General features: G+C 40.9%; 1 protein-coding gene across 1 annotated transcript in view; it reads right to left on the reverse strand.

Annotated features, from left to right (window-relative positions):
- Window positions 1–26,674, reverse strand: part of LOC133571979 (DENN domain-containing protein 5B-like) — an 84,475-nt gene that overhangs the window by 56,414 nt on the left and 1,387 nt on the right. Inside the window, exons 2-4 of the mRNA XM_061924556.2 lie at window positions 11,118–11,227; window positions 7,000–7,714; window positions 4,674–4,861 (exon numbers count right to left, since the gene is read on the reverse strand). Coding sequence (XP_061780540.1) covers window positions 4,674–4,861; window positions 7,000–7,714; window positions 11,118–11,227 — 1,013 coding nt within the window. The remainder of the gene's footprint in view (window positions 1–4,673; window positions 4,862–6,999; window positions 7,715–11,117; window positions 11,228–26,674) is intronic.

Consider the following 26,674-nt stretch of genomic DNA (forward strand, 5'->3'; position numbering starts at 1 on the left):
GGCTCGATAGGAAGTTACAGGAAGCAGTGTCGATTGTCATTGTTGGTACGCGATTTCGTGAATAAAACTTTTTTTTTTTTTTTTTTTTAATTAATGAAAAAACGTATTTTTTATCACTGCAACCGTAACCCGGAATAGGTTGATGAAAACCGTACTAATTACGGGAAAACCGGAGTAGTTGGCAGGTATGTATATATATATATATATATATATATATATATATATATATATATATATATATATATAATAAAATAAATATATATATATATATATATCTAGAATTCACTGAACGTCAAGTATTTCTTATATATATATATATATATATATATATATGAAATACTTGACTTGGTGAATTCTAGCTGTAAATATACCCCTCCCCTTTTAGTCACGCCCCCCAACCACGCCCCCGTCCCACCCCGACCACGCCCACCCCCCTCCCCCCACCTCCCGAAATCGGAGGTCTCAAGGTTGGCAAGTATGTTGTAGAGGACGTTGAAGGCAGTGCCTTTATGGCACGTCCCCAATAATGTTGGATGGAAATCGGGAGAATGGTTGCCCCGGGAGATTTTTCGGAAGGGGCACTGAAATTCGGGAGTCTCTCGGGAGGGTTGGCAAGTATGAGTGTTAGCGGTGAATTTGGTGTTACAGCGGCACCACCGCTGTCAAATTTGGCCCGTGGGCCAGAGTTTGACACCCATGCACTAAATAAATCTAATCCATTATTATTATTGCTCAAAACATAATATTGAATCCAAATCAATGTTTTTATGAATTATTGACCTATCCAAAGCCTCACCTCAAATATTCCACTTTGAAAAAATGTTGTGGAATATTTTGCATATTTTGTTTGCCATAAAAAACTGTTTTCTTTGCCAAAATAGGGCAGAAAACAAACAAGCAAAAAAACCATTAAAAAAACCCTAAAACTTAGAATTGAGGGATAAGTTAAGGGGAAAAAGTGGGACCCCAAAGATTTACTGTGGGACCCCATTTTTATGACTTGATGGGGTCCCGAGCGCCAACACTGATGATCATTCTAATAATTAATTCTGTCACATCTTGGAGTCAGGCGGGAAGAGCGCGAAAACATCCAATTAAGATGCAAGATAAAGATTTTCTTCGCTTAATAGATTTTTGCTATTTTGCCATGACGAGCCCTGAGAGGATGCGAGTGTGTGGAGGATGAGCCGAGCGATAAGAGCACGAGGAGAAGGTGGAGCAAAACGGCACAAAATCTAATCAGATCCGCGACAAGAGCTGCCTTTACGAGAGAGGACCTCAGACACAGGTGTGAAACTTAAGGCCATAATCATTTTATTTGGCCCACGAAAGCCTGGTAATACAAACCCCAAAAGCAGTGAAATTGTCACGTTGTGTAAATGGTAAATAAAAAGAGAATACAACAAATCCTTTTCAACTTATATTCAATTGAATAGACTGCAAAGACAAGATATTTAACGTTCCAACTGTTATTTTTTGCAAATATTAGCTCATTTGGAATTTGATGCCTGCAATATGTTTCGAAGAAGCTGGCACAAGTGGCAAAAAAGACTGAGAAAGTTGAGGAATGCTCATCAAAGACTTATTTGGAACATCCCACAGGTGAACAGGCTAATCGGGAACAGGTGGGTGCCATGATTGGGTATAAAATGAAATGCTCAGTCATTCACAAACAAGGACGGGGCGAGGGTCACCACTTTGTCAACAAATGCCTGAGCAAATTGTTTGAGAACGACATTTCTCAACCAGCTATTGCAAGGAATTTAGGGATTTCACCATCTACGCTCCGTAATATCATCAAAAGGTTCAAAGAATCTGGAGAAATCACTGAACGTAACATTGAATGCCCGTGACCTTGGATCCCTCAGGCGGTACTGCGTCAAAAAGCGACATCAGTGTGTAAAGGATATCACCACATGGGCTCAGCAACACTTCAGAAAACCAGAGTTGGTCGCTACATCTGTAAGTGCAAGTTAAAACTCTACTACGCAAAGCCAAAGCCATTTATCAACAACACCCAGAAATGTTTTTTTTTTTTTTTTTTTTGTCATAAAGAAATACAATCATGTGTGCTTACGGACTGTATCCCTGCAGACTGTATTGATCTATATTGATATATAATGTATATATTGTGTTTTTTATGTTGATTTAATAAAATAAAATAAATAAAATAAATAAAATAAATAAAATAAATATTTTTTTTTATTTCTTGTGCGGCCCAGTATTAAATCGGTCCACAGACCGGTACCGGGCCACGGCCCGGTGGTTGGGGACCACTGATATAGAGGATCTTTGACTAGTGTTTTTTGTAGTGGTTACTTCAAAACAGCAGAGCACTCCTGTCATATAGAGGATCTTTGACTAGTGTATTTGCAGTGGTTACTTCAAAACAGCAGAGCACTCCTGTCATATAGAGGATCTTTGACTAGTGTATTTGCAGTGGTTACTTAAAAACAACAGAGGGCTGCTGTCACAGAGGATCTTTGACTAGTGTATTTGCAGTGGTTACTTAAAAACAGCAGAGCACTCCTGTCATATAGAGGATCTTTGACTAGTGTATTTGCAGTGGTTACTTCAAAACAGCAGAGCACTCCTGTCATATAGAGGATCTTTGACTAGTGTATTTGCAGTGGTTACTTCAAAACAGCAGAGCACTCCTGTCATATAGAAGATCTTTGACTAGTGTTTTTGCTGTAGTTACTCAAAAACAGCAGAGGGCTCCTGTCATATAGAGGATCTTTGACTAGTGTATTTGCAGTGGTTACTTAAAAACAGCATAGCGCTTCTGTCATATAGAGGATCTTTGACTAGTGTATTTGCAGTGGTTACTTCAAAACAGCAGAGCACTCCTGTCATATAGAGGATCTTTGACTAGTGTATTTGCAGTGGTTACTTCAAAACAGCAGAGCACTCCTGTCATATAGAGGATCTTTGACTAGTGTATTTGCAGTGGTTACTTCAAAACAGCAGAGCACTCCTGTCATATAGAGGATCTTTGACTAGTGTATTTGCAGTGGTTACTTAAAAACAGCAGAGGGCTCCTGTCATTTAGAGCAGTGGTCCCCAACCACCAGGTCGCGGCCCGGTACCGGTCCGTGGATCGATTGGTACCGGGCCGCACAAGAAATAAAAAAATAAAATAAATAAATACAAATAAAAAAAACTATATATATATATATATATATATATATATATATATATATATATATATATATATATATTTATTTTTAATTAAATCATTCTGTTATTAATATTTCTGATTCCTAAAATATATATATATATATATATCAATATAGATCAATACAGTCCATAAGCACACGATTGTATTTTTTTATCCCCAAAAAAATAAAATAAAATAAAAAAAAACCTGGTCCGTGCGACAAATTTTCGAGCTTTGACCGGTCCACAGTTACAAAAAGGTTGGGGACCACTGATTTAGAGGATCTTTGACTAGTGTATTTGCAGTGGTTACTTAAAAACAGCAGAGGGCTCCTGTCATATAAAGGATCTTTGACTAGTGTATTTGCAGTGGTTACTTAAAAACAGCAGAATTCTCCTGTCGTACAGAGGATCTTTGACTTCATGGGTAACTTAGCTGTATAGCTCGGTTGGTAAAGTGGCCGTGCCAGCAACTTGAGGGTTCCGGGTTCGATCCCCGCTTCCGCCATCCGAGTCACTGTGTCATGTCTGTGTAATCATGTTTTGTGTTAAGTCATGTTTTTGTTTAGTTATAGGACTCTTTAGTTTCTGTCTTTTCACTCCCTCGTCTTGTTTCCATGATTACCCCATTAGTTTCACCTGTTCCACGTTTGGACTCATTGTGCACTCTTGTTTGTCTCCATAGCAACCATTAGTTTTCACCTGTCACGTCACACACCTGTTTCACGTTTTGAGTCACGCACCTGCTTTCACTAATCATGTCCATAGTATTTAAGTTCATTCATTTTCTGTTGTTCGTCCTGACGACCTCACACCACATTTATGCTCTGTCCATTTTTTCATGTCCACGTTCACGCTGCTCCTTTTTTGTCCATGCCAAGTAAGTTTTCTTTATTCAAGCCATAGTTTGCAAGTTTTGTTTAATTGTTCATAGTTTATTCTCCGCCACTGTGCGCGCCTTTTGTTTGATACTTTTTTTTGTATTTATAGTTAATAAATAAATCATGTACCTTAATTCCCGTCTCGCCCGTGCCAACTTTCCGTTGCATCCTGGAAAAGCACACACCCCCGGACCAAGTCGTGACACACTGCCGTTGTGTCCTTGGGCAAGACACTCTACCCACCTGCTCCCAGTGCCACCCACACTGGTTTATATGTAACTTAGATATTGGGTTTCACTATGTAAAGCACTTTGAGTCACTAGAGGAAAGCGCTATATAAATATAATTCACTTCACTAGTACTTTCATTCAGTCTCTCTCCTGCTTCCATCCCCTCAAGCCATCCAGCAGTCCTCTTTCTAGGGCACACCAACTTTAAAAAGAGTTAAGCGAGACGTTGATGCGATCTTGGATGTGAGATCTGATTAGTGAGCGGGGCGAGGCGGGAAAACTCATAACCAAGACTGCGCTTCAAGGGAAAGTCATGCATGAAAAACAACGCCGCCGTTCCACAAAACCTTTTTTTTTTTTTAGGTCGTTTATTTATAAATCCGACCTGCGGTGAGTTTCTTACCTCTTGTGGTAGGTGCAGGGAGGACCGCTGAGCACCCTCCCTGTGCTGAATGCCCATCAGGAAGGGGACAGGTGCGTCCAGGAGGTGGTGCAGAGGTGCGGAGATGATGGGCAGGTAGATGTGCTGCCACTGGAACGGGAAGAGCAGGGTGGTGATGCCCTCTGCCACGGTCATCAAACGCTGGTAGTCTGGAAGGATGAGCAGTTTGTTAGATGTTTATCATAGCTACAGGGCAATAAACACACATTTCATGGCAATTACATTAAAAATGTATATAATGTAGTAACAGACACCTTCATAACAATATGTCATATATGTACAATATACACACTGCAAGTATATATATAATGTAGTAACAGACACCTTCATAACAATATGTAATATGTACAATATACACACTGCAAGTATATATATAATGTAGTAACGGACACCTTCATAACAATGTGTAATATGTTTTATATAGACACTGAAAGTATATATATAATGTAATAACAGACACCTTCATAACAATATGTAATATGTACAATATACACACTGCAAGTATATATATAATGTAGTAACGGACACCTTCATAACAATATGTAATATGTTTTATATACACACTGAAAGTATATATATAATGTAATAACAGACACCTTCATAACAATATGTAATATGTACAATATACACACTGCAAGTATATATATATAATATAGTAACAGACACCTTCATAACAATATGTAATATATACAATATACACACTGCAAGTATATATATAATGTAGTAACAGACACCTTCATAACAATATGCACAATATACACACTGCAAGTATATATATAATATAGTAACAGACACCTTCATAACAATATGTAATATGTACAATATACACACTGCAAGTATATATATAATGTAGTAACAGATACCTTCATAACAATATGCAATATGTACAATATACACACTGCAAGTATATACATATAATGTAGTAACAGACACCTTCATAACAATGTGTAATATGCACAATATACACACTGCAAGTATAAATATACATATAATGTAGTATCAGACACCTTCATAACAATATGTAACATGTTCAATATACACACTGCAAGTATATATATATATATATATATATATATATATATATATATATATATATATATATAATGTAGTAACAGACACCTTCATAACAATATGCAGTATGTACAATATACACACTGCAAGTATATATATAATGTAGTAACAGACACCTTCGTAACTATATGTAATATGTACAATATACATACTGCAAGTATATATGTATAATGTAGTAACAGATACCTTCATAACAATATGTAATATGTACAATATACACACAGCAAGCATGTATATATAATGTAGTAACAGACACCGTCATAACAATATGTAATATGTACAATATACACACTGCAAGTATATATGTATAATGTAGTAACAGACACCTTCGTAACTATATGTAATATGTACAATATACACACTGCAAGTATATATATAATGTAGTAACAGACACCGTCATAACAATATGTAATATGTACAATATACACACTGCAAGTATATACAGTTGTGGTCAAAAGTTTACATACTCTACTATGCAAAGTCAAAGCCATTTATCAACAACACCCAGAAACGCCGCCGGCTTCGCTGGGCCCGAGCTCATCTAAGATGGACTGATGCAAAGTGGAAAAGTGTTCTGTGGTCTGACGAGTCCACATTTCAAATTGTATTTTGGAAACTGTGGACGTCGTGTCCTCCGGAACAAAGAGGAAAAGAACCATCCGGATTGTTCTAGGTGCAAAGTTGAAAAGCCAGCATGTGTGATGGTATGGGGGTGTATTAGTGCCCAAGACATGGGTAACTGACACATCTGTGAAGGCACCATTAATGCTGAAAGGTACATACAGGTTTTGGAGCAATCATGGACGCCCCTGCTTATTTCAGCAAGACAATGCCAGCGTGGTTTCGTAGTAAAAGAGTGCGGGTACTAGACTGGCCTGCCTGTAGACCAGACATGTCTCCTATTGGTGCAATATGAAGGCTTGTTGAACAACTTAAGCTGTACATCAAGCAAGAATGGGAAAGAATTCCACTTCACTCCTCAGTTCCCAAACCTTTACTGAGTGTTGTTAAAAGGAAAGGCCATGTAACACAGTGGTAAAAATGCCCCTGTGATAACTTTTTTTGCAAGTTTAGAATATACTGTATTATATTATCATAAATCAAGTGGAAATGCATGGGTGTGGCCCATCACAACGTACGCCACCAGACATGATCTGAATATGAATAAGACATTAGGTGTACCTAATCAAGTGGCTAACAGGCGTGCTTCCCCTACCTTGGGAGTAGAGCAGTATCTGCGTCTCCAGCAGCGAGCAGGTGAGAAGCCGCACCATGTTGTCCACCCCCAGCAGAGAAAAGGCTTCTCCGAGAGGATACTCCCCCAGCGGCAGCTCACCCGGGCCGGGCCGCTGACACAAGATGGGCCCCTGCACGCCGTGGAACCTCAGCGAGCGTCCGGGCGGCGGCAGGGGCACCTCGAAGAGGATGTTGTGGATGTAGCTTTCCAGCGGCAGAGGCGGCGCCGTTTGGGAGGCGACGGCCTGGTGCAGCTGAGAGAGGAACTGGCGAGAAGCTTGGAGGAAAGGAAGCGGCGTGAGCAGGCAGAGGGCTTTGGACACGTACAAGGTGTCGTGAGAAGGCTCGAAGGTGTTGGCGCAGCTCAAACAGGCGGCGGCGCCGGCGTTCCCCGCCAGAGAGTCCCCGTCCGACTCGTCCAGGCTGCTCACCAGGGAGTCCATGCTGGAGGTGGAGGGCGAGGAGGCGGAGGAGGCTGTGGAGGAGGAGGAGGAGGCGGAGTGGTGCTCCACGTGGTACATCTGGTGCAGAGTCCGCATGGCCGTGATGACCTGCGCGCTGGTCACCTCCTCGTAGAAGGTGTGGACAAAGCCGTAGGAGCGGGAGCCGTCGGCGAAGCCGATGGTGAAAGAGTGGAAGTGGGAGTCCCGCCGGTCTGCCTGAGTGCGGAAGGAGAGACCCCTCGGCATGCAGAGCTGGGGACCAAGAACAAAAATAAAGTGAAGTGAAGTGAATTATATTTATATAGCGCTTTCCTCTAGTGACTCAAAGTGCTTTTACATAGTGGAACCCAATATCTAAGTTACATGTAAACCAGTGTGGGTGGCACTGGGAGCAGGTGGGTAAAGTGTCTTGCCCAAGGACACAACGGCAGTGACTAGGATGGCGGAAGCGGGGATCGAACCTGGAACCCTCAAGTTGCTGGCACGGCCACTCTACCAACCGAGCTATACAGATAAGTTACCCATGAAGTCAAAGATCCTCTGTATGACAGGAGTGCTCTGCTGTTTTTAAGTAACCACTGCAAATGCACTTGTCAAAGATCCTCTATATGACAGGAGCCCTCTGCTGTTTTTAAGTAAGCACTGCAAAAACACTAGTCAATGATCCTCTTAATGACAGGAGACCTCTGCTGTTTTTAAGTAACCACTGCAAAAACATTAGTCAAATATCCTCTTAATGACAGGAGCCCTCTGCTGTTTTTAAGTAACCACTGCAAATACACTTGTCAAAGATCCTCTATATGACAGGAGCCCTCTGCTGTTTTTAAGTAACCACTGCAAATACACTAGTCAAAGATCCTCGAAATGACAGGAGTGCTCTGTTGTTTTTAGGTAACTACCACAAAAACGCTAGTCAAAGATCCTCTATATGACAGGAGCGCTATGCTGTTTTTAAGTAACCACTACAAAAAAACACTATTCAAAGAACCTTTATATGACAAGAGCGCTCTGTTGTTTTTAAGGTAACTACAGCAAAAACACTAGTCAAAGTTCCTCTATATGACAGGAGCGCTCTGCTGTTTTTAAGTAACCACTGCAAAAAACACTATTCAAAGAACCTTTATATGACAAGAGTGCTCTGTTGTTTTTAAGGTAACTACAGCAAAAACACTAGTCAAAGATCCTCTGTATGACAGGAACGCTCTGCTGTTTTTAAGTAACCACTGCAAAAACACTAGTCAAAGATCCTCTGTGACAGCAGCCCTCTGCTGTTTTTAGGATCTACAAAAAAATACTTGTCAAAGATCCTGTATATGACAAGAGCATTCTGTTGTTTTTAAAGTAACTACAGCAAAAACACTAGTCAAAGATCCTCTATTTGATAGGAGCGCTCTGCTGTTTTTAAGTAACCACTGCAAAAAACACGAGTCAAAGAACCTTTATATGACAGGAGTGCTCTGTTGTTTTTATGGTAACTACAGCAAAAACACTAGTCAAAGATCCTCTGTATGACAGGAGCGCTCTGCTGTTTTTAGGATCTACAAAAAAATACTTGTCAAAGATCCTGTATATGACGAGAGCATTCTGCTGTTTTTAAGTAACCACTGCAAAACACTAGTCAAAGATCCTCTATGTGACAGGAGTGCTCTGCTGTTTAAGGGTCAACTGCAAAAACACCAGTCAAAGATCCTCTATGTGACAAGAGCATTCTGCTGTTTTTAAGTAACCACTGCAAAAACACAAGTGAAAGATCCTCTACATGACAAGAGCGCTCTGCTGTTTTTAAGTAACCACTGCAAAAACACAAGTCAAAGATCTTCTATATGACAAAAGTGCTCTGCTGTTTTTAAGGATTTACTGCATAAACACTAGTCAAAGATCCTCTATATGACAGGAGGGCTCTGCTGTTTTTAAGTAACCACTGCAAAAACACTAGTCAAAGATCCTCTATATGACAGGAGCCCTCTGCTGTTTTTAAGTAACCACTGCAAAAACACTAGTCAATGATCCTCTATATGACAGGAGCGCTCTGCTGTTTTTAAGTAACCACTGCAAAAACACCAGTCAAAGATCCTCTATATGACAGGAGCGCTCTGTTTTTTTTAGGTAACCACTGCAAAAACACTAGTCAAAGATCCTCTATATGACAGGAGCGCTGTGCTGTTTTTAAGTAACCACTGCAAAAACACTAGTCAAAGATCCTCTATATGACAGGAGCGCTGTGCTGTTTTTAAGTAACCACTGCAAAAACATTAGTCAAAGATCCTCTGTATGACAGGAGTGCTCTGTTGTTTTTAAGTAACTACCACAAAAAACACTATTCAAAGAACCTCTATATGACAAGAGCGCTCTGTTGTTTTTAAGGTAACTACAGCAAAAACACTAGTCAAAGTTCGTCTATATAACAGGAGCGCTCTGCTGTTTTTAAGTAACCACTGCAAAAAACACGAGTCAAAGATCCTCTATATGACAGGAGTGCTCTGCTGTTTTTAGGTAACTACTGCAAAAAACTAGTCAAAGATCCTCTATATAACAGGAGCGCTCTGTGGTTTTGAAATAACTGCTGCAAAAAGGTTAGTTGAAGATCTTCTATACGAGGACCGCTTTTTGCAACTATTGTACAGCAAAAACACGAGTCAAAGATCCTCTATATGACAAAAGTGCTCGGCTGTTTTTAATGATCTACTGCAAAAACACAAGTCAAAGATCCTCTATATGACAAAAGTGCTCAGCTGTTTTTCAGGATTTACTGCAAAAACACTAGTCAAAGATCCTCTATATGACAGGAGGGCTCGGCTGTTTTGAAGTAACTGCTGCAAAAACACTAGTCAAAGATGCTCTATTTGACAGGAGCCCTCTGCTGTTTTTAAGTAACCACTGCAAAAACACTAGTCAATGATCCTGTATATGACAGGAGCGCTCTGCTGTTTTTAAGTAACCACTGCAAAAACACCAGTCAAAGATCCTCTATATAACAGGAGCGCTCTGTTTTTTTTTAGGTAACCACTGCAAAAACACTAGTCAAAGATCCTCTATATGACAGGAGCGCTGTGCTGTTTTTAAGTAACCACTGCAAAAACACTAGTCAAAGATCCTCTATATGAAAGGAGCGCTCTGTGGTTTTGAAATAACTGCTGCAAAAAGGTTAGTTGAAGATCTTCTATACGAGGACCGCTTTTTGCAACTATTGTACAGCAAAAACACGAGTCAAAGATCCTCTATATGACAAAAGTGCTCGGCTGTTTTTAATGATCTACTGCAAAAACACAAGTCAAAGATCCTCTATATGACCAAAGTGCTCAGCTGTTTTTAATGATCTACTGCAAAAACACAAGTCAAAGATCCTCTATATGACCAAAGTGCTCAGCTGTTTTTCAGGATTTACTGCAAAAACACTAGTCAAAGATCCTCTATATAACAGGACCACTCTGCTGTTTTAAGTAACTACTACAAAAACACCAGTCAAAGATCCTCTATATGACAGGAGCGCTCTGCTGTTTTGAAGTAACTGCTGCAAAAAGGTTAGTTGAATATCTTCTATACGAGCAGTGCTTTTTGCAACTATTGTACTGCAAAAAGGCTCGTCAAAGATCCTCTATATGACAGGAGTTCCCTGCAGTATGTAGGCACCTACACAGCAGTCAAAGATCCTCACCATGTTGACTGCATCTTTATTGAAGGGGTTTCTGTCTGTGCTTTCAGGGTAGTGCACCAGAACTCTGGACTTGAAGGAGCGATGAATCGGGCTCTGCTCGAAGCTCTGGCCTGGAAGCAAAACACCCAAAAAAAGATGTGAAAAAAAAAAAAGAGGAAAGAACTCGGGTCTTGGAGGTAGGATGGAAAGAAGAGGAGCAAGGACAAACTGATTCATGATGACACACACAATGTCTGACCTTTATGGAACAGATAACAAAAACAGGAAGGATGCCCTTATATGGTTGTGCACAAACAGGAAATGACATCACTTACACGACAAAGGAAGTAGCAGACAACCTTTCGGCCTGCAAGACTTGCATTAGGACACTAAAACCCTTATTTATTATTTTGTCTACATTATGAGGGACAAACTGTAAAAATTGATAATTAATCCACTTGTTCATTTACTGTATTTTCTGTTTCTACATGTTCTATCTACACTTCTGTTAAAATGTAATAATCACTTATTCTTCTCTTCTTTGATACTTTATATTAGTTTTGGGTGATACCACACATTTAGGTATCGATCCGATACCAAGTAGTTCCAGGATCATATTCAAAGTCCTATAAACATAATATAAATTGAAAAAAATAACATTTTATGACGATAAAAAATATTGATGTGATCATGGTAGTATCGACTTTATGCGCTCTTGTACTTGGTATCATTACAGTGGATGTCAGGTGTAGATCCACCCATGGCATTTGTTTACTAGGCTAGCTTTTGTTAGCGGTGACCTATCGTATCCTCCTACTGTGCGTAGTGAAGCATGTTGAGCTATTCCTCGTCCTCCAGTGATAATGATACTTGCAAGAAACTTACTTTGTCGCCATGGAGGCCAGGATTAGTGATTTAGAGGTAGCTAAAACACAACTTCTCCTTTATCTTGCGTCCGTTCTCCCTTTTCGGCCTACACACCGTGTCTGCTTGTAAGTACTCTGTGTGTGTGCGCTGCCGAACGTGCTCCTCTGCTGGTAAAACCAGCAATGTCACTATGTGACGGCGCGCCTTCATGCCCGTAAATTTTTTTATTTTATTTTTTTTAATGGGGAACTGGTACTTTTCAAACAGAGTATAGTACCGAATATGTTTAATTAATACTGCAATACTATACTAGTATCGGTACTCCGTACAACCCTAGTAGGGACTGCAATACAAAATATTCTCTCTCTTTTTGATGAAATAACATTAGAGGAACTATTACGGCGTGTAAGTGGGATAAAACAAACAACATGTTTACTTGACCCATTTCCTGGGAAACTTATCAAGGAGCTTTTTGTATTATTAGGTCCATCAGTGCTAAATATTATAAACTTATCACTTTCCTCTGGCACTGTTCCCCTAGCATTCAAGAAAGCGGTTATTCATCCTTTGCTCAAAAGACCTAACCTTGATCCTGACCTCATGGTAAACTACCGACCGGTGTCCCACCTTCCCTTTATTTCGAAAATCCTCGAAAAAATCGTCGCACAGCAGCTAAATGAACACTTAGTGTCTAACAATCTCTGTGAACCTTTTCAATCCAGTTTCAGGGCAAATCACTCTACAGAGACAGCCCTCGCAAAAATGACTAATGATCTACTGCTGACGATGGATTCTGATGTGTCATCTATGTTGCTGCTTCTTGATCTTAGTGCTGCTTTCGATACCGTCGATCATAATATTTTATTAGAGCGTATCAAAACACGTATTGGTATGTCAGACTTAGCTTTGTCGTGGTTTAACTCTTATCTTACTGACAGGATGCAGTGCGTCTCCCATAATAATGTGACCTCGGACTATGTTAAGGTAACGTGCGGAGTTCCTCAGGGTTCGGTTCTTGGCCCTGCACTCTTTAGTATTTACATGTTGCCGCTAGGCGACATCATACGCAAATACGGTGTTAGCTTTCATTGTTATGCTGATGACACCCAACTCTACATGCCCCTAAAGCTGACCAACACGCCGGATTGTAGTCAGCTGGAGGCGTGTCTTAATGAAATTAAACAATGGATGTCCGCTAACTTCTTGCAACTCAACGCCAAGAAAACGGAAATGCTGATTATCGGTCCTGCTAAACACCGACATTTATTTAATAATACCACCTTAACATTTGACAACCAAACAATTACACAAGGCGAATCAGTAAAGAATCTGGGTATTATCTTCGACCCAACTCTCTCCTTTGATTCACACATTAAGAGTGTTACTAAAACGGCCTTCTTTCATCTCCGTAATATCGCTAAAATTCGTTCTATTTTATCCACTAGCGACGCTGAGATCATTATTCATGCGTTCGTTACGTCTCGTCTCGACTACTGTAACGTATTATTTTCGGGTCTCCCTATGTCTAGCATTAAAAGATTACAGTTGGTACAAAATGCGGCTGCTAGACTTTTGACAAGAACAAGAAAGTTTGATCATATTACGCCTATACTGGCTCACCTGCACTGGCTTCCTGTGCACTTAAGATGTGACTTTAAGGTTTTACTATTTACGTATAAAATACTACACGGTCTAGCTCCGTCCTATCTTGCCGATTGTATTGTACCATATGTCCCGGCAAGAAATCTGCGTTCAAAGAACTCCGGCTTATTAGTGATTCCCAGAGCCCAAAAAAAGTCTGCGGGCTATAGAGCGTTTTCTATTCGGGCTCCAGTACTATGGAATGCCCTCCCGGTAACAATTAGAGATGCTACCTCAGTAGAAGCATTTAAGTCCCATCTCAAAACTCATTTGTATACTCTAGCCTTTAAATAGCCCCCCTGTTAGACCAGTTGATCTGCCGTTTCTTTTCTTTTCTCCTCTGCTCCCCTCTTCCTTGTGGAGGGGGGGGGCACAGGTCCGGTGGCCATGGATGAAGTGCTGGCTGTCCAGAGTCGGGACCCGGGGTGGACCGCTCGCCTGTGCATCGGCTGGGAACATCTCTGCGCTGCTGACCCGTCTCCGCTCGGGATGGTGTCTTGCTGACCCCACTATGGACTGGACTCTTACTATTATGTTGGATCCACTATGGACTGGACTCTCACAATATTATGTTAGACCCACTCGACATCCATTGCTTTCGGTCTCCCCTAGAGGGGGGGGGGGTTACCCACATATGCGGTCCTCTCTAAGGTTTCTCATAGTCATTCACATCGACGTCCCACTGGCGTGAGTTTTTCCTTGCCCTTATGTGGGCTTTGTACCGAGGATGTCGTTGTGGCTTGTGCAGCCCTTTGAGACACTTGTGATTTAGGGCTATATAAATAAACATTGATTGATTGATTGCATTGATTGACCATTAATTAGAAATCAAACCTTTTTTTTTATAGCTGGAGCATTAAAAACTTGTTTACAACCTTCTGAATATGTTTTGAGAGTCCTCTCGACATGGAATAAACCCTTAAGTCACATTTACACCCTTTTAATCCAACGTAGTAATGCTCCCTGAGGCTGAGCCAATCAGCAGCCACGATACTAAACAGTGCGCTCTGATTGGTTGGGACTCACCTACGACTCTAACGTTGATATTTTAGGATATAGAGCCATTTGTATTCTTCAAAATAATTCATGTAGGACTAAATAATTTCAGAATATGCTTTTTTTTAATAAAAAATCGGATGTGTTGAAGACGCAATATTTGAATACGATATGGCGAGCTTGCGACACGCCATCTTTATGCCGTATCGCCACACGGCTAACAAATGTTCTGGTTTTCCCTGGGGAAGTTTACACGACACACGCAAATCACGTCAAGAATCAGACCAAAAAGGTCGACGGCTGCTCGGGCGCCGAGGGCCACACACACACACACACACACACACACACACACACACACACACACACACACACACACAGACAGGAAACCAGCCAGTTGCCATGGACGCCATTTCAACGGCGGCCCTCGAGGGCGTCCGTCAAGCCCTTCGCCCGAGACATTTTTCGGTGCTGACCTAATTACATCCCAGCCTCCACCTGACACAAGCACGCCCGGCATGATGGGATGCACACAAGAGGAGGTTTGTTGGTGCGTTGAAATGAAAGCTTAATTAATGCCTGCTTGGATTCAGGCCTAATTAGTATGTTCCTCTCGTTAACAACTGTCTGCCAAATGACTCACACGATATATGCTGCACAACCCAAAACCAGTAAAGTTTTGCACCTTGTGTAAATGGTAAATAAAAATGTTAATGTTCGAAATGAGAAAAAAAAAAAAGTTGTCACAGGGGCATTTTTACCAGTGTGTTACATGGCCTTTCCTTTTAACAACACTCAGTATTTCCCATTCTTGCTTGATGTACAGCTTAAGTTGTTCAACAGTCTCCCTTCTCATATTTTAGCCTTCATATTGCACCACACATTTTCAATTTTCAGGCAGGCCAGTCTAGTACCCACACTCTTTTACTACAAAGCCACGCTGTTGTAACACGTGGCTTGGCATTGTCTTGCTGAAATAAGCAGGGGCGTCCATGATAACGTTGCTTGGATGGCAACATATGTCGCTCCAAAAGCTGTATGTACCTTTCAGCATTAATGGTGCCTTCACAGATGTGTAAGTTACCCATGTCTTGGGCACTAATACACCCCCATACCATCACACATGCTGGCTTTTACACTTTGCGCCTAGAACAATCCGGATGGTTCTTTTCCTCTTTGGTCCGTAGGACACGACGTCCCCAGTTTCCAAAAAACTATTTGAAATGTGGACTCGTCAGACCACAGAACACTTTTCCACTTTGCATCAGTCCATCTTAGATGAGCTCGGGCCCAGCGAAGCCGGCGGCGTTTCTGGGTGTTGTTGATGAATGGCTTTGGCTTTGCATAGTAGAGTTTTAACTTGCACTTACAGATGTAGCGACCAACTGTAGTTACTGAAAGGGGTTTTCTGAAGTGTTCCTGAGCCCATGTGGTGATATCCTTTACACACTGATGTCGCTTTTTGATGCAGTATTGCCCGAGGGACCGAAGGTCCGTAATATCATCGCTTACGTGCAGTGATTTCTCCAGATTCTCTGAACCTTTTGATGATATTACGGACCGTAGACGGTAGAGATGCGCGGTTTGCGGGCACAACCGCGGAGTCCGCGGATTATCCGCGGATCGGGCGGATGAAATTAAAAAAAATTAGATTTTATCCGCGGGTCGGGTCGGGTCGGGCGGTTGAAATAAAAAAAAATTTGATTTTAAATAGATTCAGGCGGGTGGCAGTTAAACCAATTCGGAAATATATATACATAGTTAAATGTTGTTACCCACATACGAAAAACGAGCAGGCACCTGCTGCATATGCCACAACAGAAGAAAAAAAAAAAAAGAGATGGACACTTTTACTGAGCGGAGAAGGGACGCCTCGCCGGGGTCCGGGACCGAGGCCCCTTCCCCCGAGAGGGCCCCACCGGGAGCCGTAGCTGAGGCGATCCGCGAGAAGGGCCCGACGCACATCCAGGGTCACCACCGCGCCCACCGCACTGACACCCCGCCTCGTCCGCCTTCGCCGCGGCCGGCGTCACGCGCAGCAGGTAAGCAGCTTACCTGCCCGCCACCCCCGTGGCCGGGGGCTCGTAACAGGGGTCACTCCGCGCGCTCCGCCCGCGCAGCTTACCTGCCCGCCACCCCTGTTGCCGGGGGCGCGTAACAGGGGTCACTCCGCGCGCAGTGCGCTCACGAAAGGGGTGGGGCTCACCCTGGTTGATATAGACAGCAGGACGGTGGCCATGGAAGTTGGAACCCGCTAAGGAGTGTGTAACAACCCACCTGCCGAATCAACTAGCCCTGAAAATGGATGGCGCTGGAGCCTCGGGCCCATATACCCGGCCGTCGCCGGCAGCGAGACGCGCTTGGAGGTGCGCTCAGCGCGGCTCCCATATGATTGCGCACTGGTGTGCGTCTGGGCCGTGACAGCGTGGCACGCGAATGTCTGTGCTGCATTGGATCAGTCTCCTTTCTTTAACAGGCAAAAGATTTATAACCTCACTAATGCCTTGCATCGTCTATATTCGATATATAACAACGGGCGGGTGCGGTTCTGATCAAATGTTAGAAACGGGTGTATGGCGGATGGTTGACGACTTTCTGATGCGGTTGCGGATGAAATAATTGCCTATCCGCGCATCTCTAGTAGACGGTGAAATCCCGAAATTCCTTGCAATAGTTGGTTGAGAAATGTTGTTCTTAAACAATTTGCTCAGGCATTTGTTGACAAAGTGGTGACCCTCGCCCCGTCCTTGTTTGTGAATGACTGAGCATTTCATGGAAGCTACTTTTATACCCAATCATGGCACCCACCTGTTCCCAGTTAGCCCGTTCACCTGTGGGATGTTCCAAATAAGTGTTTTGATGAGCATTCCTCAACTTTCTCAGTCTTTTTTGCCACTTGTGCCAGCTTTTTTTGAAAAATGTTGCAGGCATCAAATTCCAAATGAGCTAATATTTGCCAAAATAACGTTTTCAAGTTTGAACGTTATATATCTTGTCTTTGCAGTCTATTCAATTGAATATAAGTTGAAAAGAATTTGCAAATCATTGTATTCTCTTTTTATTTACCATTTACACAACGTGACAACTTCTCTAGTTTTGGGTTTTGTAAATCTGTACAGCACAAAAAAAAATTGTATAATAAATCTACTTTTGATTTTTCTTTAATCGATTATGAATTGCTACAAATAAGATTCGAAATTAGATTTTTTTTGACACCCCCATCCACTGTAGAAAATCTATGAATAAGACAAATGACCTCATAAATATTTCAAGATAATAGTGGTTCCCTAGACATGTGATATTTCATCAGCAGACACGTTATGTATGACATCATCAATCACACGGACATAATATTACAACGATAGCTGCTTCCGACTAATTGCTCGTTATTCCTCTTCGGCTCGGATGTCCCACGCCGCTGCGTCAAAAACGTGTCCTTTCGCTGAAGGTGAAAAGGATTTGCAAATGTATATTTGGTGCGAGTATTTATAGCTTTCGCCGTGCAAAGCACTAATGTCAGGGAGCCCTCGCTCTCTGCTGATGTCACCCCCGTGACCGTCATCTGGCGTTGAAGCCTGGACCCAGCTGGCCATTCCCACAGGCAGTGTCATGTGAAATGTGATTAGGCTGCAGGACACACTGGACCGCATTGAGGGGGCCAACAACGGCGGATTGTTCCGGGCTGCCGGAGGAATCCACTAATGACTGAGAGCAAGGGCTGAAAAAAACCCACTATAGTGTTCAGAGACTTGTCATTTGTTCATCTACGCTCACTATGACACATCGCCAACTACTGGCGTGGAATGCAAACTGCAATTTTTTTTTAGGTCTGTTTACCAAAATGATGTATAAACATCGCAAAGAGGGCCGAGAGAAAACTAGGAGGATTGTCTGGTTCAAACACCGAACTATTTATTAAACAAGACAAGAAGCAAGGAATCAAACAGACAGGGTTCAATTTAGCTCATGAGGAGAGCGCGTCGACCTGCACCCTCGTACAGCATACTTGCCAACCCTCCCGATTTTCCCGGGAGACTCCCGAATTTCAGTGCCCCTCCCGAAAATCTCCCGGGGCAACCATTCTCCCAATATTGGGGGCGTGCCTTAAAGGCACTGCCTTTAGCATCCTCTACAACCTGTCGTCACGTCCGCTTTTCCTACGCTCACTATGACACATCGCCAACTACTGGCGTGGAATGCAAACTGCCATTTTTTTTAGGTCCGTTTACCAAAATAATGTATAAACATCGCAAAGAGGGCCGAGAGAAAACTAGGAGGATTGTCTGGTTCAAACACCGACCTATTTATTAAACAAGACAAGAAGCAAGGAATCAAAGAGACAGGGTTCAATTTAGCTCATGAGGAGAGCGCGTCGACCTGCACCCTCGTTCAGCATACTTGCCAACCCTCCCGATTTTCCCGGGAGACTCCCGAATTTCAGTGCCCCTCCCGAAAATCTCCCGGGGCAACCATTCTCCCAATATTGGGGGCGTGCCTTAAAGGCACTGCCTTTAGCATCCTCTACAACCTGTCGTCACGTCCGCTTTTCCTCCATACACACAGCGTCCAGTCGCATAATATATGCGGCTTTTACACACGCATAAGTGAATGAAACTCATACTTGGTCAACAGCCATACAGGTCACACTGAGTGTGGCCGTATAAACAACTTTAACACTGTTACAAATATGCGCCACACTGTGAACTGTTGCGTTTTGGACCAGTTGTTCCTCCCAGGGAATTCAAGTCACAAGTCGCTCCCAAGCTCTTTACGACACTTAAAGCTGAGTTGAAAAACCACCGGAGACAGAATAGGTATTTTGTAATATATTGGCAAAGCTTTGCAAATATATATACACCGGTATATTTGAGACCAGTCCAGCATAGAACATTCTATCGCGCCGCCAAAATGGTCTGCCTTCCCGACTCAAAACCCTCTCCCCTCTTCCCTTCTCTCTAGTCAAAACAAATGCTTATTATCGCTCTCTCTAACATTCCCCATTCAAGGTTAAGCACACAGTTTTGCAGACAACCAAAAGACCACAATTGGAAGAACACGAGCTGTTTTCAAATATGACTATGAAATAAAAGTAGTAACACTTAAATTCGACCCACACCAAACAAGAATGACAAACACATTTTGGGTGAACGTCATAAACACAACAGAACAAATACCCAGAACCCCTTGCAGCACTAACTCTTCTGGGACGCTACAATATACACCCCCGCTACCACCAAACCCCGCCCCCCCATCTCCCGAAATCGGAGGTCTCAAGGTTGGCAAGTATGTCGTACAGTCTCACCCCGCCGCTCTGAGGAACAAGCTCCACACGCCTCCTCATTTATTTGGGCATTTCCTGATTTTGTAGCTGCTTCTAAGGGTAGGGGGTCATAAACAGCTGCTGCACTGGGTTATAAACAGTTCAAACAAAAAGGGCGCTTGGAGCGGTGTCATGTTTGCCCCCTTCTCTGCTTGTAGATTTCGGGTCCTGACAAAGAATATTTTTCAACATATTGAGCTAAAAGGCCTTTTTTTTTCTCTACCAAGAAAAGTGCACTTGTTATTAGTGAGAATATACTTATTTTAAAAGGTATTTTGGGTTCATTGAGGTTAGCTAATTTGTTTTGGAAAGTCTTGACAAGCCAAATTTTCTTGTTCTATTGGCAGATAATTTTGCTTAGTTCAAATAAAATACCCCTAATTTTTGTATTTTTTCCCCCCTTATTTTTGAACACTGACTTTTTGCAGTGCAGTGAAAAAAAACTTTGGTTTTCCATTAAAAATGATTAACTTGAAAATCGAAGCTACACTATATTGCCAAAAGTATTTGGCCAACCATCCAAATGATCAGAACCGGGTGTCCTAATCACTTGGCCCGGCCACAGGTGTATAAAATCAAGCACTTAGGCATGGAAACTGTTTCTACAAACATTTGTGAAAGAATGGGCCACTCTTTATCCATGTCATCCATAAAGACATGGATGACGGAGTCTGGTGTGGATGAACTTGACTGGCCTGCACAGAGTCCTGACCTGAACCCGACAGAACACCTTTTGGGAATGAGAGCCAGGCCTTCTCAACCTCACCAATGCACTTTTGGAAGAATGGTGGAAAATTCCTATAAACACACTCCGCAACCTTGTGGACAGCCTTCCCAGAAGAGTTGAAGCTGTAATAGCTGCAAAAGGTCATATTGAACCCTATGGGTTAGGAATGGGATGGCACTTCAAGTTCATATGTGAGTCAAGGCAGGTGGCCAAATACAAACCCCGTTTCCATATGAGTTGGGAAATTGTGTTAGATGTAAATATAAACGGAATACAATGATTTGCAAATCCTTTTCAACCCATATTCAGTTGAATATGCTACAAAGACAACATATTTGATGTTCAAACTCATATGCAAATACTAATTAACTTAGAATTTCCTGGCTGCAACACGTGCCAAAGTAGTTGGGAAAGGGCATGTTCACCACTGTTATATGGCCTTTCCTTTTAACAACACTCAGTAAACGTTTGGGAACTGAGGAGACACATTTTTGAAGCTTCTCAGGTGGAATTCTTTCCCATTCTTGCTTGATGTACAGCTTAAGTTGTTCAACAGTCCGGGGGTCTTCGTTGTGCTATTTTAGGCTTCATAATGCGCCACACATTTTCAATGGGAGACAGGTCTGGACTGCAGGCAGGCCAGTCTAGTACCCGCACTCTTTTACTATGAAGCCACGTTGATGTAACACGTGGCTTAAAGTTAAAGTTAAAGTACCAATGATTGTCACACACACACTAGGTGTGGCGAGATTATTCTCTGCATTTGACCCATCACCCTTGATCACCCCCTGGGAGGTGAGGGGAGCAGTGGGCAGCAGCGGTGGCCGCGCCCGGGAATCATTTTGGTGATTTAACCCTCAATTCCAACCCTTGATGCTGAGTGCCAAGCAGGGAGGTAATGGGTCCCATTTTTATAGTCTTTGGTATGACTCGGCCGGGGTTTGAACTCACAACCTACCGATCTCAGGGCGGACACTCTAACCACTAGGCCACTGAGTAGGTTGGCATTGTCTTTCTGAAATAAGCAGGGGCGTCCATGGTAACGTTGCTTGGATGGCAACATATGTTGCTCCAAAACCTGTATGTACCTTTCAGCATTAATGGTGCCTTCACAGATGTGTAAGTTACCCATGTCTTGGGCACTAATACACCCCCATACCATCACACATGCTGCCTTTTACACTTTGCGCCTATAACAATCCGGATGGTTCTTTTCCTCTTTGGTCTGGAGGACACGACGTCCACAGTTTCCAAAAAACAATTTGAAATGTGGACTCGTCAGACCACAGAACACTTTTCCCACTTTGTATCAGTCCATCTTAGATGAGCTCAGGCCCAGCGAAGCCGACGGCGTTTCTGGGTGTTGTTGATAAAACGGTTTTCGCCTTGCATAGGAGAGTTTTAACTTGCACTTACAGATGTAGCGACCAACTGTAGTTACTGACAGTGGGTTTTCTGAAGTGTTCCTGAGCCCATGTGGTGATATCCTTTACACGCTTGTTGATGCAGTCCAGCCTGAGGGATCCAAGGTCACGGGCTTAGCTGCTTACGTGCAGTGATTTCTCCAGATTCTCTGAACCCTTTGATGATATTACGGAGCGTAGATGGTGAAATCCCTAAATTCCTTGCAATAGCTGGTTGAGAAAGGTTTTTCCTAAACTGTTCAACAATTTGCTCACGCATTTGTTGACAAAATGGTGACCCTTTCATAGAATCTACTTTTATACCCAATCATGGCACCCACCTGTTCCTAATTTGCCTGTTCACCTGTGGGATGTTCCAAATAAGTGTTTTGATGAGCATTCCTCAACTTTATCAGTATTTATTGCCACCTTTCCCAACTTCTTTGTCACGTGTTGCTAGCATCAAATTCTAAAGTTAATGATTATTTGCACAAAAAAAAAAAGTTTATCAGTTTGAACATCAAATATGTTGTCTTTGTAGCATATTCAACTGAATATGGGTTGAGAATGATTCGCAAATCATTGTATTCCGTTTATATTTACATCTAACACAATGAGTTTGCATGTTCTCCCCGTGACTGCGTGGGTTCCCTCCGGGTACTCCGGCTTCCTCCCACCTCCAAAGACATGCACCTGGGGATAAGTTGATTGGCAACACTAAATGGGCCCTAGTGTGTGAATGTGAGTGTGAATGTTGTCTGTCTATCTGTGTTGGCCCTGCGATAAGGTGGCGACTTGTCCAGGGTGTACCCCGCCTTCCGCCCGATTGTAGCTGAGATAGGCTCCAGCGCCCCCCGCGACCCCAAAGGGAATAAGCGGTAGAAAATGGATGGATGGATGGAAGATGATTTTTTTCTTTTTACTTAAAATACATATACAGTAAAATCAATGAATACTAGACATATTTTTCATTTTTTCATTTTAATACTGGAAATGTATATTTACATTATCATATATATGTTTTTATTTCTTAAATATTTGTGTTTTAAATAATTTATCTCAATTATTTTTATCTTTTTAATAATTTAAGATGATTTTTTTTTACTTAAAATACATATACAGTAAAATCAATAAATACTAGACATATTTTTCATATTTTAATACTGTACATTTATATTTACATCATCATAGATATGCTTTTATTTCTTAAATATTTGTGTTTGAATAATTTATCTCGATAAAATGTTTTTTTTTATCATTTAAGATGAATAAAAAAAAATTAAACTTAAAATACATATACAGTAATATCAATAAATAGGCATATATTTAATATGCTAATTTTAATACTGTAAATTTTTATTTACATTACCATTAATATGCTTTTATTTCTTAAATATTTGTGTTTTAAATAATTTATCTTATTTTTTTTATTTTTTTTATAATTTAAGATGAATACCTTTTTGTAAAACTGAATACATATAAAGTAATATCAATAAATACTAGACATCCATTTATTATTTTAATACTATATCTTTACATTTACATTATCATAGATGGAATGCTAGTTTGCATGTTCTCCCCGTGACTGCGTGGGTTCCCTCCGGGTATTCCGGCTTCCTCCCACCTCCAAAGACATGCACCTGGGGATAAGTTGATTGGCAACACTAAATTGGCCCTAGTGTGTGAATGTTGTCTGTCTATCTGTGTTGGCCCTGCGATGAGGTGGCGACTTGTCCAGGGTGTACCCCGCCTTCCGCCCGATTGTAGCTGAGATAGGCTGCAGCGCCCCCCGCGACCCCAAAGGGAATAAGCGGTAGAAAATGGATGGATGGATGGAAGATGATTTTTTTCTTTTTACTTAAAATACATATACAGTAAAATCAATGAATACTAGACATATTTTTCATTTTTTAATTTTAATACTGGAAATGTATATTTACATTATCATATATATGTTTTTATTTCTTAAATATTTGTGTTTTAAATAATTTATCTCAATTATTTTTATCTTTTTAATAATTTAAGATGATTTTTTTTTTTACTTAAAATACATATACAGTAAAATCAATAAATACTAGACATATTTTTCATATTTTAATACTGTACATTTATATTTACATCATCATAGATATGCTTTTATTTCTTAAATATTTGTGTTTGAATAATTTATCTCGATAAAATGTTTTTTTTTTATCATTTAAGATGAATAAAAAAAATTTAAACTTAAAATACATATACAGTAATATCAATAAATAATAGGCATATATTTAATATGCTAATTTTAATACTGTAAATTTTTATTTACATTACCATTAATATGCTTTTATTTCTTAGATATTTGTGTTTTAAATAATTTATCTTTATTTTTTTTATTTTTTTTTATATAATTTAAGATGAATACCTTTTTGTAAAACTGAATACATATAAAGTAATATCAATAAATACTAGACATCCATTTATTATTTTAATACTATATCTTTACATTTACATTATCATAGATGGAATGCTAGTTTGCATGTCCTCCCCGTGACTGCGTGGGTTCCCTCCGGGTACTCCGGCTTCCTCCCACCTCCAAAGACATGCACCTGGGGATAAGTTGATTGGCAACACTAAATTGGCCCTAGTGTGTGAATGTTGTCTGTCTATCTGTGTTGGCCCTGCGATGAGGTGGCGACTTGTCCAGGGTGTACCCCGCCTTCCGCCCGATTGTAGCTGAGATAGGCTCCAGCGCCCCCCGCGACCCCAAAGGGAATAAGCGGTAGAGAATGGATGGATGGATGGACAATTTCCCAACTCATATGGAAACAGGGTTTGTACTTTTGGTAACATAGTGTATGCAGTGAGTCTGGGATCTGCTTGTGCAGCCCTTTGAGACACTTGTGATTAAGGGCTATATAAATAAACTTTGATTGATTGATTGATTGATTCTAAATCAGCTGGGATAGGCTCCAGCTTCCCTGACATCCCGTACGACATAAAAAAAAAAATAATAGGTGTTTTGCTTTGTCACTATCAAACACTCCAGTTCTATTTGGTGAAGGCCATTAGACAACAAATGTATTGTTGCCACTGCAGAGGATTACGGAGCAGCCTTCCCATCCAGGCAGGAAATCCCTTGAAAAGGAGAAGATCCTGCTGCAGTGTTGCACTACGATATGTCCTGCTCTTACATAAGCCGCCATCCCAAGCAGCAGGGAGCCGGCTATCGAAGCCTGCAGATGTTAGTAAGAAGCCTAAATAATCTTTGGCTGTAAACACAGCACCGAGCATCGTTTCCTGCACAAATCCCAAAGAGGAGGGCTATTGTTTTTCCACTCCAACATGGAAGTGACGTGAAATATATCCGTCTACGCCTGTGTAGAAAAAAAAAAGAAAAAAACAGCATCCGACATCTTCCGTTCTTTTCTTCGCCTTAAAAAACAACCACCCCTGGCATCACTGCTTTGACTGTCATCGCCATGGCAACCCATCCACTTGAACCACACACCTTGCCTTTTCGCCGGGGACATAGGGGGGGGGAATTGTTTAAAGATAAGCGTGGCAGAGGCCATTTGTACGCATGATGGGGGTGGAAATGGCAAGCGAGACAACCGCTGGGGAGCTAATGGCTGCTTTTTTACGACTGGGAATCATCAGTTGTCATTTGGCAGTGATATGAGGGAACACAAAGCGCCTTTAGCTGTTAATATAGCAGTAAATCCAATGCTTTAAAACAATACAGAAAATACTCGAGTGGCGATTTGATGTCAATTATGTACGAATGTGGACGTTGAAATGCATATAAAACAAAGGCCTATACGATAAGTTGTCTTCACACATGCCTGATCAAATATATGAAAATAAGGGATGATAAAATATATATATATATAGAAATGTTTGTCAACATAATTATGCTCCAAGCAAATTTTTTTTATGAAAGTAAAGCCTAAACTTTCTAATTGGCTTAATGGGTTACAATTATCAATCAAATCTTGGAGAATGATCAAGAGTACAAAAGCCCTTAAAATTGATATCCTTGTTAAAAACATTTAAAGTGATTTAAGTAGCCCTTTTTTCATATTTTTTTAGTATTATTACTTTATCTGTATCTGCTTTTGTTTTCTTACCTTGATGTTGAAAGTGCCTTGACTTTTGTGTGAATTATAAGTGTATGTTTGCTGTTCAATAAAAAAATAATAAAATAATAATAAAATAAAAACAAAAACATATTTTATCATCCCTTATTTTGATATATTTAATCAGGCATGTGTGAAGACAACTAATCATATAGGCCTTTGTTTTTATATATATATATATATATATATATATATATATATATATATATATATATATATATATATATATTAGGGCTGCAACTAACGATTAATTTGATAATCGATTAATCTGTCGATTATTACTTTTATTAATTGATTAATAATCGGATAAAAGAGACGTACTACATTTCTATCCTTTCCAGTAATTTATTGGAAAAAAAAAACAGCATATTGGCACCATACTTATTTTGATTATTGTTTCTCAGCTGTTTGTACATGTTGCAGTTTATAAATAAAGGTTTATAAAAATATATATATATATATATATATATATATATATATATATACATACACACACACACACACACAGGATA

This window comes from Nerophis lumbriciformis, linkage group LG29, assembly GCF_033978685.3.
Source record: "Nerophis lumbriciformis linkage group LG29, RoL_Nlum_v2.1, whole genome shotgun sequence".
Lineage (NCBI taxonomy): Eukaryota > Metazoa > Chordata > Actinopteri > Syngnathiformes > Syngnathidae > Nerophis > Nerophis lumbriciformis.